The sequence below is a fragment of the Prunus persica genome, chromosome G6, assembly GCF_000346465.2.
Source record: "Prunus persica cultivar Lovell chromosome G6, Prunus_persica_NCBIv2, whole genome shotgun sequence".
Classification (NCBI taxonomy): Eukaryota; Viridiplantae; Streptophyta; class Magnoliopsida; order Rosales; family Rosaceae; genus Prunus; species Prunus persica.
Genome location: NC_034014.1, coordinates 9,607,552 through 9,623,583, shown reverse-complemented (window position 1 = coordinate 9,623,583; position 16,032 = coordinate 9,607,552). Strand labels below are relative to the sequence as shown.

At 35.9% G+C, this 16,032-nt stretch overlaps 2 protein-coding genes across 2 annotated transcripts; one reads left to right on the top strand and one right to left on the bottom strand.

The window, feature by feature from the left end:
- On the top strand, nt 4,952–6,556 carry LOC109950034. The gene is made up of 2 exons (XM_020567537.1): nt 4,952–5,150; nt 5,338–6,556. The coding sequence occupies exon 2, from the start codon at nt 5,493–5,495 to the stop codon at nt 6,219–6,221; it is 729 nt and encodes a 242-aa protein (XP_020423126.1). The 5' UTR covers nt 4,952–5,150; nt 5,338–5,492; the 3' UTR covers nt 6,222–6,556.
- Nucleotides 13,747–15,520, bottom strand: LOC18775639 (F-box/kelch-repeat protein At3g06240). Its single transcript, XM_020566871.1, has 2 exons — nt 14,190–15,520; nt 13,747–14,004 (listed from the first exon to the last, which is right to left on the bottom strand). Exon 1 carries the CDS (start codon nt 15,420–15,422, stop codon nt 14,226–14,228), a length of 1,197 nt encoding a protein of 398 aa, XP_020422460.1. The 5' UTR covers nt 15,423–15,520; the 3' UTR covers nt 13,747–14,004; nt 14,190–14,225.

Genomic DNA, 16,032 nt, shown 5'->3' with positions numbered 1-16,032 from the left:
ATATATATAGATATCTACCATTAACATTCCAATTCCCATATAAATTCAACCAATCAAAACGGAGATCACTGAAACGAATTGGGGACGAACAATTAGAAACACCATTCCAAACTGAAATTGCCAAAGGGCATTGTGAAGAAATAAATGGTCTTGAGTCTATAACAGTAAGATGGAAAAATAAGAGATAATTAAAAAAATATATATATACTAAAGTTGAATTTCTATATTCTAATAATAAAAAAAGTATAGAGTAATTATTTTCTACATGGATACGGAAAAAAAAATAATTTGAGAAAAGAAAAAGTTTATTTAATTTTATCTTAATAAGTACTGTATAAACGAATGAAAAATAAATTGCCAACACAACAATATTCATGTGAGTGCTTTTTTTGTTGTTGATACAAGAAATAAGGGGAGGGGGATTCGAACTCGGTTACAGAGTGAGGGCACATTCGCTTTAGCCAACTTGGCTAATTCCATGTTTATTGAGTGTTTTTCTTTTTTTAAAGCAAAAGACAGGGAATGATGAAACATTCAAAATACCAAAAAATGTCCTTGGTTAATGCAAACATTAAGAATTGAAATTATTAATTAAATGAGGATAATATGATAAATTCACACTTTTTCATATTAAAAAAAAATTAAAAAAAAGAGAAAAATCAGATAATGAATCCTATTTTTATAGAACACAACTACCCATTATCTTTTTTAATTCTAAAATAAATTTAATTTTTTTTTAAAAAAAAGCCTCTCGCAAACGCGGAAGCGAGTGCAGAAAGGCTAGTATTATTAACGTAAGACCAATTACCTTAATAAAAGTTTTACCATTACCTCAATACCAATTTTTTGTTTTTTTGGGTTACAAGGCAGGCCTTAGACACTTTCGCAAAAAAAAAAAGAAAAACAGAAAAAGGCAGGCCTTAGACAGAAAAAGAGAAAAAAGGCTAACAAGGCACAGCCCTACTTTGGGCTCTCCCTAGTTCGAATACCAATTTTACAATTACCTTAATCCTTCCAGTTTTACACCTAAACCCTATTTACTCTAGTATTAAATTGTTTTTTCCCCCTAAAATACCGATATTACGCTTCATGAAATTAGGAAAAAGAGAGAGAACTAAAACCTTCCCAAAAACAATCCGAAAGCTAAAACCCAGTTCGAAGTTTTGACATTTCCCATCGCCTCCTCCTCTATGACGTTATTCAAGTCGGCGAGCCAGGGCTCCCAATTTCTCCTCGTTTAATCCTCCAATTGAGGTACTTAATTTATTTTGTCTATACTATTTCTCGAAAATTTTGTATTTTTTTATTCTTACTTAGCCGTTCACTGGTTTTCGTTCTCAAATTTTCTGATATGTTTGCTTTTAATTTTTCTTCAATATTGTTCCATAATTTTCTTTAATATAGCCATTAACCAATATACATTATTGGGTTCTGCAGATTTTCATGGTTATGTAGTGTTTTCAGTGTTGAATTTTTAGGAGTTTATGATGTGAATTATTTTGGATTCATTTCTGGGTAGTTCTGTGGATTAATTTCACAAGAAATCTAACCTCCCGGCATTTCCTGTGAAAATTCTAAAAGTCATTGCCAGTTTCACCCCATAAACAGGTAGCTCCCAATAGCTCTATAGAGCTTTGGTCTTCTTCTCTGTTTAAATGCACAAAATCTCTTTATAAGTAGAGATAAACTATTAGATGACTATTGTCCTTAGGACTCTATCTTGTATTTACGTTTATCCCATGTGGGATTCCTCTTGGTTATCTGACGACATTGTATCCTTATCATTCCAATTCTCTCATAAACAAGTAGTACCCAACTTGACCTTGTCTCTTTAAAAGCTTATGCTACAGTGTCAGTGACTCAGTGTGATTAGAACACAGCCTATGTTGATTTTGGGAGAATACCAGCGGAATAAGAACGAAATTAAGAGAAAGCTCTTTCTTATTCAATAGTATCAAATTTTGCTTGTTTTAGGCTGAGGTTCTTATTATAAGGTCACAATCACCTTTATACAGTAGGGAGATTACCATAAAAGAAATATTTGAAATAGGAACAAAATCACTAAAACCCAGAATTTATCCAACATGAAATATTTGAGTTTGACAAGATTCTAATAGTTAGTGCCAATCTTCTATGTATGCTAAGAAAAAATCCTTATTTTTCTATGCTGCGAATTCAGACCATGCATTCAAGCAAGAATCAACTTGATCAATAGTCCAGATTTACAGTTTGGCAATTGAAAAGTTCCCTATACATGCATATATGTATATAGTTTTTAAATTTATACTCTATGCAGACTTGTCCTATCTCACTTTGTACCACATATATTCAACATCTCCATGTAATACTAGTGTATATAATACTCTTCCTTTGTGTATACAAAATCAACAGTGCAGTTTGTTCCTTATTTTAATCTTTAACACCATTGCTTTGAAGGACATGTTTTTACTTCTTTCCTTATTTGAACTGTACACGTGCAATGTGCAGGTGGGAGTCTGGTTTGATTCTTACAAGTCAACAATCCAATCAAAGATAACCAAAGAAACTGTAAATGATTTTCCCTTCAATCTCCAACATCATGAACTAGTCATTTACATAAATCACCTGGATAGTTGTCCTATATCTGTATCAATTATTTATAAATATTTTTCATTTATGTTTGTTATGTATGAGGCAAAACCAGGATTTGCTGCAATTTCTACAGGGAAATAATATTGAAGTAATACAGATTTCAACTTTTAATTATTAAAAAATAGAATCCAGTCTTCCAGTGCAAGTGATTTCAGGGATGCTATCCTCTATTTCAACAATTTAATTAAGCTAGATCCCTCCCTAGTGTTGGTCAACCAGATTTCGATGTTCCTTTACCCTTGAAACATGAACAAGTTTGTTACGAATCATCAGTTGCAAGATTCGGATTCTTTTTCTTCTTCAAAATGTCAATTTTCGGTTGCATTAATTAAGATTTCAGCTCGATTTGTTCATCCAAGTTTTTCATTTTTGGTTTATTTTCTCCTCTCATTTGGGTAATGCTTACTGAGTTTGAGGATTCAGGTTTGTCTTGGTTTAAAACTCTGCTCCAGAGCTTTCATTTATTTTGGAGCGCGTAGTTGATCAGTCTTCATACGAATCATTCACAAGCTATTTAGCTATTTTTCTTTGTTTGGTTTCAGTTTGTTTTTTGTCGTCATGTTGTATATTTTCTTTGGTTGATTCACATAAATCTGTATTTTTGGTTTATTAAGAATATCTTTTTTTTAGTTGAAGTAGTTATTGTGGTATTGTTCATCGTGCAAATTTGTATTTCTGTGATTCTGTTTGCTTTTAGTTTGTTTAAATTTTTTTGGCATCTGGATCATATTGATTGGAGATATTGTTGAGGTATTTGGTTCGGCATGGTTATTTTTATTTCTGGTTTTTTGTCATTTTTGTTGTTCAACAATCAGTTTACAGCTACTGTGTTATGTTGTGGTTAATAGAGTGTATAATGATGCATCCTAGTGCTTTGGAAAAACTGGAACTGTCTTCGTTGCACTTGTTACACTACTGTTTTGAAATAACTTTTACCGTGGGACAGTTTCACTCAATTACATCGTGTTTTGTTTTTGTATTTTTGTAGTATGATTTTTTAACATAATTGTTTAACATTTGATTTGTTGAGGAATTTAATATTTGCTATAGATCAGTTACGATTAGTTATAAAGGTAGTTGCTGACTCACTGTTCAGTTTTTATTTTTATTTTTCTTCATACTTACTGTTGATTTTTTTTGGTCATTTTTACATGTAGAGGAATGGAGAGTGCTAGAATAGCAAGGTGTAGTTATGGTGCAGTTACGGTCGTCATTGCATTGTTTGAACACAGTAAATATGCAGATATCTGTAATGAGATGTGTTTAAGGTTCAAGGAACCAAAAGTAGGGACTTTTGAGCTGACGTATTCTCTTCCTGAGCATCCTAATTGCTTGCTGCAATCGGATATGGATGTGCATTTGATGCTTATGTGTTTATCGATGTTGAAGAGTAGTTTGTTGATATTTCGGTGAAGGATCTTTTGAGTTCAAATAACAAGGATGGCAATCATGCAACGTTTAATCATGCAGCGCCTAATCACACACCTTATAGTCATGCAGTTTCTAATCATGCAGCTCCTGATCATGCTGCATCTAATGATGCAACATCTGATCATGCAGCAGTGATCATGAAGCGTCTAATCATGCAACGCTTGGAGCTCCTAAGCATGCATTGTCTGCTGATGCAATGTCTAGCCACACTACTTCTAATGGTGCAACATCTAATCATACAGCGTCTAGTGATGCAATATCTAATCATACAGCATGTGGTGATGCAATATATAATCATGCAGCATCTTCATCATGCATGTTAGATAGTGGTGCTTTTGATGGGAATGAACATTTGAGGACCTCCAGATTTCATGAAGGCGAGACACTTTTGTCTCAGGGTTGGAAGGAATATATTAATAATGTGGGCCAGAAGTTTGAAGGGGGTGTAGCTGAATTTCGTAACAAGTTGTGTAAGTATGCCTTTGCGACTGGATTTCGTTTTGCTTTTGTAAAGAATGAAAAAGAACGTGTTATTGCTGAATGTTTTAAGAAGATCTCAGATGGATGTAATTGGCGTATACATGCTTCAGTGTGTCAGTTGAATGGTTTTTTCTACATTAAGTCAATAAAGTTCACACTTGCACAGGTGCTATCTGTGAGGAGAAAAGTAAGATGATGAGCTCAAGGATTATATCTTCTGTTTTGGTGGATCGAATCCAGGAAGAACCGTTTATTAAGCCTGTTGATATTGTCAAGGATTTTAAGCAGAACTATGGTCTTGATATCTCTTACCATACTGTGTGGTATGCAAAAAATTTGGCCAAGAGTGAGGTTCATGGTGATGAATCCTCGTCTTGTAGTCAATTAGTTTGGTATCGTGATGCTTTAATGTCATCCAATCGGGGGGTCACGTTGTGTCTTGGAGTGTGATCCCAAGACTTCTCGTTTTCGGAGATTGTTTATTTGTTATGGTGCATGCATTGAGGGCTTTTGGTGGTGCAGACCTTTGTTGTTCATAGATGTGACTGGTCTAGAAAGTAAGCATAAGGGGCAACTAATTGGTGCCACGGGAAAGAATGGAAACCAAGGTATAAATTTTGTTTTTTATTTTTATTACTGTGATTATTGATCTGTATCTGTGTGCGGATGGTTGACAATTACATCTTTATGTATATTTTGTGATTTTTGATAAGTGACATATATAAATGTATGTCTTTGTATACCTTTGAAATACCAGGTTACTCATCCATTCTATTTTATGTTATTGGTTTGCAGGATCTTTTCCCTTTGCTTTTGCTATCGTGGACTCGGAAAATGAGGTAAATTGGATCTGGTTCTTTGAAAACTTACCTAAAGTTTTGACTCCTCAAGGTAGGACGATTACATTTATATCTGATCATAACAAAGGTCTCACTGAAGCTGTTTCAGACATGTTTCCAACATCCCATCGTGCATTTTGCTTGCAGCATTTCAAACAGAACCTTTTATCTAAATATCCTTCTACGTATGGCAAATTTTTCCGGGATCACATTGTTGATCTTTTTTTGAAATGCGCTTATGCTCACACTAAAGCTGCTTTTGAGGTTAATATGAGAAATTTAAAACATGAGGGTGGTGCTCCTGTTATGACTTTTTTAGAAGATCTTCCTAAGGAGAGTTGGTCATATGCCTATTTTAAGGGTAGTCGATATGGTGAAATGTGCAACAATGCTTCTGAATCATTTAATTCTTGGATTTTTGAGCTACGTGCTTTGCCAATCTGTCAAATGGTTGATGGCATCAGGAGTAAACTCATGAAAATGATGGCTGAATGGAGTCGTAAAGCAGAGCAGTGGTGTTCTGTTCTATGTCCTGTGATGGAGAGAACCTTGAACGAAAGGTTGATGGTTGGTAGGAATTGGAATGTTAGTCGTTGTAGTGCTTCTGTCTATGATGTGCATGCTGAAATCTGTGTTAAAGTTGATTTGGCTAATCGTTTGTGCTCCTGTCATGAGTGGCAAATAAAAGGCTTTACTTGTGTTCATGCACTTGTTGCTATTCAAAAAGATTCTGGTTGCATTCATGAGTATACTGATGACCACTTCAAGTCAAGGTACTTTAGATGTTCATATGCGTTTAGTATTTCTCCCATACCTGACATTAAGAATGTGATGCATTAAGGTTCAGAAGATGTTATCATGCCTCCTCTTACTAAGAAGAGACGCGGTAGACCAACGACTAAAATGCCAAAATCTGTTGGTGCAGTTTAAAAGGTTGGTAAATGCGGGCGGTGCGGTTGGAGCGTGTAATAAGAAGTGTACAGGAAATATTTTATCGTCTTGCAGATTTTGGTTGTAGTGTACAACAATTATATAAGTTTTTTTTTTTTTTTTGGGTATCATTTTTATATTTTTGTTCATTTTTGCATGATTTTTTTATTGAGGAAACTGTCACGGGATTACTTTCTTTACAAGCTGTCAATGAAGTAACAAGGTAACGTAACACTACAACTGAAGCAAAAGGTAGCACAAAAACGCCCACATGGTTAGTTGAGTTGGTAAGGTGCGAGCTGTGCGTTGAGGCCCAACCGAGCTTGATACTTGCTGCCAGCAGTCCCATGTTGGTGGGTAGTCTAGAAAATGTCGTGTAATTCCATACAGGAGGGCAGGGGGATAATGCCTCCTTGCAGGTAGTCCAACCGGCTGTAGGTCGGTTTGCCCTGGCTTTGAGTGTGGGAGTAGCTTCTCCCTCTCTTAAACTTTTGTTCACCAAAACATAAAAAAAGTCTGGTGGTCCTTCAACTTCAGTTTCGTTAGGGCAAATAGTCATGTCGTCAATTTTGTTAGCTTTTTCTATTAAATTTGAGCATGTGCATGACACATGATGTACTGTTGAAGGTAAAAATCGGAAATTGTTTCACTCTTGAGATAAATGGGCCATTCTTGGCACACCCAAACCCCACCCACTCCCTCGCTGCGGTGATTTAACTCTCCCCATCCATATATCTCCCTCCCTCCTCAAGCCAAGCCCATTAAACCCACCACCAATTGAGGAATGATATATCTCCCTTCCTCCAATCCAACAAAGCCATGGACAAGTTTCACCCAACACCGAGCCAATTAACCCACTACCTTGGTAACAACTAATGGCGCTCCCACAACCCAAACCCCTACCCAAGCCATACCTACCCTCCCTACGACGGCTTCTCACTCTATCATATCCTCAATTTTGTTAATAAAAAAAATTGAAAAAACAAATTTGAATATTTCACCCTGGGGAAAGAGGGATTGACTCGGTGGAATGGTGAGGGTGGGGACGGCTTGGTGGTTGTTGTGGGTTGTGTGTGTTCAGATGGGGTTGGGTTGGAGAGGTTGTGGCTATTGTGGTGAGGATAGGAATAAAGTTTTTTAGTTTTTAGTTTTTATTTTTATTTTTTGGATGAAAGGAATATTTAGATGGTGGAAATTAAAAATAATACAAAAAGACCATTTTGCTCTTGCATTTAATGGAAATGATGACAAAATTGACGGTATAACCATTTATCCTAATGAAACTAAAGTTGTAGGATCACAGGAACAATTTTGGAAATTAAGGGACCAAAATGTCATTGGATCAAAGTTCAGGGACCGTTAGACGTAAAAAAAAATCATAAAGTTGATTTCTTCTTATTTTGGCAAACATTGTGATTTCCATTTTTAAATCGAATCTTAATAAGCAGATTATAAATCTGATTTGATATATAGGTTTAAAGTATTTTTATTTGTTAAGTTGTTAGCTTTCAGTGTTGTACATGTCTTTGTTTGTAATTTGTCAACAATATGTGTTCATGCATAATTTGTTGGTATGAGCACATCTTCTACCCTTGTTGAATGGACATTTTTACCTAGTCTAAGCCCTAAAGTTTGACGGAAATTAGGTTTTAGGTCTGAATTGTTGCTTTTTATTTCTCGGAAATTAGATTTGAGGCCTGATTGACATGTTGTTTTTTCTTTCTCACTTTATATCGCGGATCATGATCACTTTTCTCTAACACTGCAACTCAATTTGGCACACCTAAAAATTAACTTGTAAGGGAAAGGTATCTAAGAGCTCTTAAACTATCATAAGATATGTTGTTTTCTTAATGTGAAATCTTGAGTCCTAACATTAGAATCTCACCTATGATCCCAATGGGAGGTGAGGCTGGTTTCCCACAGCCGCTTCGCTATTTTCTTTATATTAAGGAAAAAAAATGACTTCCAGCTGATGTCGTTTTGATTTTGTCTCCAGTGAGCAAATTAGTAGCTAGAATTGTTGTCACTTATTTATTAAACTTACGTTTCTCCTTTTATCAAAGTTAGTTTGGTTCTGGTTTTCACCATATTAGATGAGAAATTATAGAGTGATACGGTATCATCACGGTAGTCGATGACACTCCTATTAAAAATTTGTCACATGTCATTTTTAAATAGAAAAATTAAATAGATTTATACCTAGACTTTGTCTTTCAACTTTACCAAGTGAATATTTTTTTTTTATTATTTAAAAACAAGATACTCTCGTCGCCAATCTACCTACCTCACACTCAGTAGCGAAGCCAGGATTTCATGTGTGTAGGGGCCTCTTACAAATTATAAAGAATCAAAAATTCGAACTCACAATACATATGAAAAATAGTATATATATATATGTCAAGAATTATATTGCTTATTGGTTGCAATCATAATTTTCCTCGACAAAGGGATGGACAAATACATTCTAAGCAAGAAAATTGAAAGAAATAGACAAATAGTAGTGATTTAGCAAATATCATTAAAGCTCTTTCCCCCATTAAACCCAATAGAAAGAAAAAAAATCAAAAATTTCACAACTATAAAAAACCATAAGTGGAGAGAAATATAATATGGAGTTAAAGAGAAAAACTCAAAAACCTAGTTCTAAGAGGAGGGGTAAATTTTGGAGGATTTCACTAATAAACCCATGTTAGCATGACATAATATACAAAAGTCCTTATAGAGTCTATTTAGAGTGAAAAACTCAAAACTAGCCACTTGTTATTTTCTAATTGGTTCTTATAAAATTTTAACATACTAAGAACCAATTAGAAAATGACAAGTGGCTAATTTTGAGTTTTTCTCTCCAAATAGACTTTATATGAGTTTTTGTATAATATGTCATGCTAAAATGAGTTTTTGAATAAATACCTCTAAATTTTGTTGTCTGCACCAAGAAAGAAGAGGTGAAAAAGACTATTTTTAAGGTTTGTGTAAAAAAAAAAAAAGGTAAGATAGTTTCAATAATTATATTAAAGTTTTTGGTAATGGATTTGCAAGTATTGGAGGAGATGTGGGTTTTCACTAGGTAGGGCCACACGTACTAGCTAGCAGACCCATGAATTTTTAGCGGAGGTGCAATTTTAAAAGGCTAAAAACTCTGTGGATTGAATATCTAAGGCTTTTTACCTATATTGACCTTAGGCCCCTTCATGCATTCATATCATATATGAAAGTTTTATTTAAAAATATTGACTAAGTATGAAAAATGGTATTTCGGAATAATCATTTTCTCAAGATAATTTTTGGCGGCTTTTATTCCTTACACATCAAACAAGAAAACTTGATTTTATGGGATTTAGTATGACGTATATATTGACTTAATGAGCCATCATTTTTAGCCTAAATCGTATTTTGCACTAAAACCGATTTTTCAAATTTTAATTTGATAGGAATTTAATTTTCTAGTATTTTTATTTGAATCCAAATAGGGGGTACTTCCTTATTTACATTATAAACTTAAATAAATGGAGTAATTGTGAAACCTTATATTTAAAATATATTATATTTGAGGAAAATTACACATTTTGTTACATATTTAGTTTATAACTTATACATATAATTGTCTGCGTACATGTTGTACTTTCATAAATATTATCATTAATAAATATATGCTTTAAATAAATATCCAAATGTTTTATTAATCTTATATCGTTGCACCTCCTACATGTTATTAATACTAGTGCTAAGTTTAAAGGATTGTAGTTATCAACTTTGATTCATATTAGTGATAACATGTCCATTTTATTATAGCCAAGCTAGGAGCACTATCACCTTGTGAGTTGTCATCTGTATATCTTGAATTTGCTCAGCTTTGAACACCTCCTACTATAATTACTTATAGTTGGCAGCACTACATTCATATGCACATAACAATTTACACCACCTACTTGATATGCAGACATTCCCTTTCTATCTCATCTTTAGCAGACTCTTATTTGTACTATAAATAAGAGCTTACTTCACTACTAATTCAATACAACAACTTAGAGATTGCATGCGGCAAATGCAAGGTAATAGAGAGATGGAAGGAAAGATGATATTGGAAGAGATAGAGTGCTTTGCGTGTGTTTTAGGAGCTATACTTTGGAATAGAGTTAGAGGTTTCTTGGGAGCCTTTACGGGGATTGACTTAATTAAATTTCGTGAGCACTATGTTATGCGTGATATTATAATTTGATGGATGTTCTTGACATTGGGTGTTTACGTGTTGTTAATTATTTAATTAATGTTGGCATGATTATATGTATATTGGTGATATTTAAATGATTACATTGTTTTTATGAGTTATGTGAAAAGAAGAACTATATCATGTCATGGAAATTATTTGGAGTTCTTGGGTTGAGAAAATAATGGTGGAAAGAGGGTAATGGGAATGATCTTTTGTATAGTTGAGTGGAATGCATGGTTGGTACCAGATCTCAGGGATCTCGCACATGATTTTTATTGGGTGATGCGGGACTTGCGACAAGGAGTTAGACAATATGACTAACAAAAAGGGAATTATGGGATGGTTGAAATGGATGTTAGTTCATATAAATGGGCATTCAGGACCAAGTGGTATAAGCATGGTATGGGACGTGCAAGTTTGCTTGTCCAGTTATATGAATTAATGAGAGTAGATGAAGAGCATTCATGCATTAATATTATTAATGTGATATTTAGTTGTGTGATTGTATGTCACTTAATTTATTTATATCAATATACTGTGGTAAGGTCTTATGTCCTTCTGAGTAGTGGTTGCTCATCCCTCGTCCTGTTTAATTTTTCATATGAATTAAAGGGTAAGACAAGGACTAAACCAGTTGAGACTGAATTAGATAAGAGTAATAGAGCTTTATTTGTTTATTTATTTATTGTTAAGTTGTAAGATTTTGGAGCTATTTTTATAAGAGAAGTTGATTTTAAACAACTTCTTTCTTTTTCTTTTTTTTATTTTTAATTTTTTTCTCACGCACTAGGCGAGGGATTTCCACTGACCCCCAGGTTCGGGGAGTGACAGTAATATATATAAAAATAAATAAAAGTAAAAGGACAAAGACGTTTACTGAAATGCTAAAAATAGAAATAAGGTAATCTATACACCTAGACCCCATTTCATGGGAAAGGAGGCTTGGGAATGGGAATTTAATTGCTTTCTCATGTTTGGTAAGTCCAGACATGAGAAATGGTTGGCTGGCACATGGGAAAGTACAGGGGAAAGTGAAGCCCTCCTCTTAACTTGAGTTTTATTTTCCATCATCATGGGAAAGTTTGGGAAAATGAGCCAACATTCAATGCACAATTTTCATGACTATTTTGTCCCTATGAACAATTTATAATTACAACGTATCATTAAATGCATTCTTTTTTTATTGGATTTAATATGGGTATAATTAGAAAATTATACAAACTTTGTTTTTCATTCTTACTCAAAACAAATATGGGAAAGAAAACAAAGTGAAATCTCCCGGTTACTTTCCCGACATTACCAAACATGGGAAATGAATCATTCATTCCCATTCCTTGAGAAATGACATGAGAAATGATTTCCCCTCAAATCCATTCCGTGAACCAAACGGGGCCGTGGAGTGCACCATCACCAGCTGAGCAAAAGGACAATTTGAAGCACCTCCTTGTGCCTTAATAGGTCTTCCACAACACATGTCGGTACATATCAAAACGTAAAGCATTTGAAATAATATACATATAGAAATATATAACAATATATTACTTTTAAAATATAAAAAAACTTGAGTGGGGGCTGAGACCACACTAGTCCTAGTGTGACTCCACCCTGCTCGCATTGCGGCCCCTTGGTTGCAGTCCCCCTCCAATAATACCAACATCAAAAAACACGACCCCAAAAGTGGTTGAAAAAATTAACATATCAACAAAACAAAAAAACCATTTATTTGGTTGCTCATGACATCAATTATTGCCCTTCGTACACTAGTGTGGTTTCGTCATATAAGATGCTATTGAAGATTTCTGGTTTTATGTTTAATGGTTTTGCACTGATTTTCAAGATTTCTGGCTTTTTCCTAATGCGTGTAACTGTTTAACGAGAATGGGAGGGAAAGAGAGGTTGGAGATGTTGGCTGAGGAGGGAGATGGGAAGACGGCTAGGTGGCGAGGAAGATGGGAAGAAATATATATTTGTTTAAGAGTGGCTGCTGGAAAGAGTGTGATAGAGAAAGAGATACAGAGTAAGGGAGAAAGTTGCAAGAGAGAGGAGAGAGGAAGGGAAGGGGAAGAAAAGAAAAACAAGGGCGAAAGGAGGAAAAAAGGGGAGAGAGAATTGAGATGTGTGTTGTGGGTTCTTTTTCAATTTTTGTTTATTTATTCTCATAGAAAAGTTAACTAAGGTTAACAATATGACAGATGCCACTCTTTAAGAGTGGTGGTGAGCGTACAACTTTGATTAAGGTGATAAATAAAAATGCTCCCTAAGATTAAAGGACAATAACCACCAGAGAAAATGTGTTTGATTAATGATTTTTTCTCCGGTATGGATGTTATTAAAGTAAAATAAGGGCATCTTGTTAAGGCTATAATCTAATAATCAAAACAGTTTAGTTTTTACGTTTTCTTTCAACAATTATTTTTGTGAGGTCCTCAAAGGTCTACTCGGCTCAAGTGACCTAATGTCTTATTGGATTGGGCTTGAGGGGTTTGCTCATAGACTTGAGCACTATGCGATGTCAATTAACATTACCAAGAATTCTATAGTGAGGGCCTTATATATGGCATTTAAGTGAGGCCTTATCTCTTAATCCGTAGATCAAATTAGTTAGCTGTTGGATTAAATTGGTTAGTGTGATCCAACGGTTAAGAGATAGGACCTCACCTAAGAGCACTTCCACCTATTTTCCATGACAAAGGGCAAGAGGAGACAAGGGCTGTTACTATTCACATGAATAGTGACAGTCATTGCAAAGGCTTGTTGTGTTTCCACTCATTGTTATGGCAATCCAAGGGCAACCACTATTCACATGACATATGAAAAGAGGAATTTGTATAGAGTTTTGGCATGGGATGTAAAGAATATGACTAGCCGTTTATTAAAAAAAAAAAGATTTTTTTGGTTTATTTTTTTGGTTTATTTTTTTTTTTTGCTATTTAAATTGGTTGTTGACGTCATTATGACGTCAACATTACATCACTTGCCCAGGCAGCAGCATGGGCTGATTTTGCCTGTGGGCTTGCTCAGGTTGATGGGCCCCATGCCTTGCCCAGGCTTGCCCTTCCACGTTGGAGCTGTCTCGTGGGCTAGGCCCTCTCTTGCTCGAGCAAAAAGCCTTCCGCTAGAATTACTCTAATGGCCACATATAAGGCACTCACTATCGAATGACTCTAAACATTACACCAAAATGTAAATGAAATTGATAGAGCTAGACATAAGAGTCTTGGCCTTTTTTATTTAAGACGAGAGTACAGAACATGAGAGACCGAATTAGCTAGCTCTTACAAACAACTCCAAGGCCATCCATTACATAGTTGCTACCATATATATGTCTGGCCCAACACACAATGCACTTCCTCACTTAGGGGCTAAAACTTGTTGCACAAGTTTTGATTTCTTCTGTGTTATTGACACCACCACTGCTTCTTTGATCTTGGACTTCTCTTCACCTTCTACTTATGGAAGGAAAAGTTATGCTGACAGGTCCTGACATGACAAAATTGATTGCCAGTTTGTGCATATAGATGTACATAATTTGTTAGATCATGTGGTCAATTAATGTCGTCACGAAAGACTAAAAGTGAGCTCCCTACCTGAATATAGATCAGTCTCATACAAGCGCCACACCAACAATACGTTTAAAATATAGGGGATTGTGATGAGTAAAATACCTGGTTTCCTTGATGTGCTATGTCCATAATGTCATGCTAATTCAACGGAACAAGGCTCTCCAAGTAGACCTCGGCATCACGAAACTCCTGAAATAGGGTAATCGACATGGTACGAAAGGTGTGATCATCAAAGTTGTACAAATAAAAATCGCTTATCCACTTTGCAAACAGCAGATCATGAGATTTGGTCCTGTAAGGGGCAGGCAAAATGTTGCCAGAATCCAACATCACAATGGAGAGCTTTATTTTAGTCCAAGACTCGCTCACTCCATAATCCTTCATCACCCAAAACTCATGATTTCCTGCATCTTGCAAAATCCATTGGGATACACACAGGCATTCCCTGAAGGCTCCAAGACTGAAATAAATCAAATCGCTTTCGGTGAAATCGGGCGGGGCTTCAATCTCTCGAACCTCCTCCTCAGCTAAGAGGAAAGCCATGATCATTATTGACTGATCTCCAATTCTCCTTGACAACCAATGGAAGCCTCCATTCACCAAAATCCCCTTTGAATCATCAGTTACAGCGCGTTTGTAGGGATAGCGCTCTTCGATCACACGCCAAGAACCGGTTTTCAGCATGTAGACGCCGAAATCAACTCCATCATCAAAGCACCGCCCGTAAACCACCTTGTAATCATCAGCTGAGTGGTCAAATCCAAACCCAAAAAGGTGATGAGAACACCCATCCATCCCAAACCCTTCAGGTCCAGGGAGTTTCTTAGATTCCCTGGTTGCTGGGTTGAGCAAATACAAGTCCAAATTGCTCACCGTGAAAAACAGCAACCCATTGCATGGAACCACCAGCATAACGCCACTATCTAGTTCTTCATGGCAATAAACACAGTCAATATCACTCTCCTCGACCTCTGCATCACCGCCATGATCATTTCGCTTGAGAAACTCATCGATGCCGAAAGAGAAAAGTGAATTACTTCCGGGTACATCAATTAGGACTCGTCGCCTCTGGTGCAGTATACCCTCTTTCTCAAAGGCTCTGTTGTAGTGAAGTTTGACAAAATCAGGGTGAGTGATCAGAGATAGCCATGGCTTCGATACGCACCTGAAGCGGCACAGGGACTTGACTGGTACCCGGGAAAGAATGTCGCTTACGATCTCCGTAGGAAGGTTACGCTGGTTTTCCATGGTGATCAAATGCTCCAAGGGGTCCGGTTGATCTGCAGATCCTTGGGTTTGGCGCTGTTTTCTGAGGTTGATGGCAGTTTGGTTCATTGGGTTCGGGTTTTAGTAGAGGAGTGAGAGCCTCCCCTCTTCCATTCTCGAAGCATCTGGTGTGTGTTGGAACTCAGAGCATATTTCAAAATACAAATTTTAATCAAATGGAGCCAAATGGGTAGTGACCGTTTCTCAGTTTCATGATTTTTGTTAACGCTCGGACTTCTTACGTCAGCTATTAAATAGACGTGACATGATTTTTGTTAACGCTCGGACTTCCTACGTCAGCCATTAGATAGATCTGACCAGATTTTGATTAAAAGCTCTAACTTCCTACGTCACCTTTTACATGCATATGAACGGAGCTCAGACTTCCTACGTCAGCGATTAGATTACATCGGACGGTTACAGTACTTTATTATGAAAACTTACAAAAACTCAGAGCAACATGCACTGCACTTCTCTTTATTCACGTTCTTCTTCCTCTGGTCACTTAACCCCGTAAATCTCTCTCTCCTCCCACGTCATTTCTCTTTGTTTTATTTTGAACTGAAATACCACATACCATCAAGACCGTGGGGGTTTCCATTACAAAAAGTCATGTGCAAGCAGTATTATTTCGTTCAAGTCTTCATTAAAAAGATTCTTGTAAAAATTTACCAAGACG

Excerpts from the sequence above, each read along its gene's own strand:
- LOC109950034 (XM_020567537.1), top strand. The coding sequence starts at position 5,493 with ATGTTTCCAACATCCCATCGTGCATTTTGCTTGCAGCATTTCAAACAG.
- LOC18775639 (XM_020566871.1), bottom strand. The coding sequence starts at position 15,422 with ATGAACCAAACTGCCATCAACCTCAGAAAACAGCGCCAAACCCAAGGA.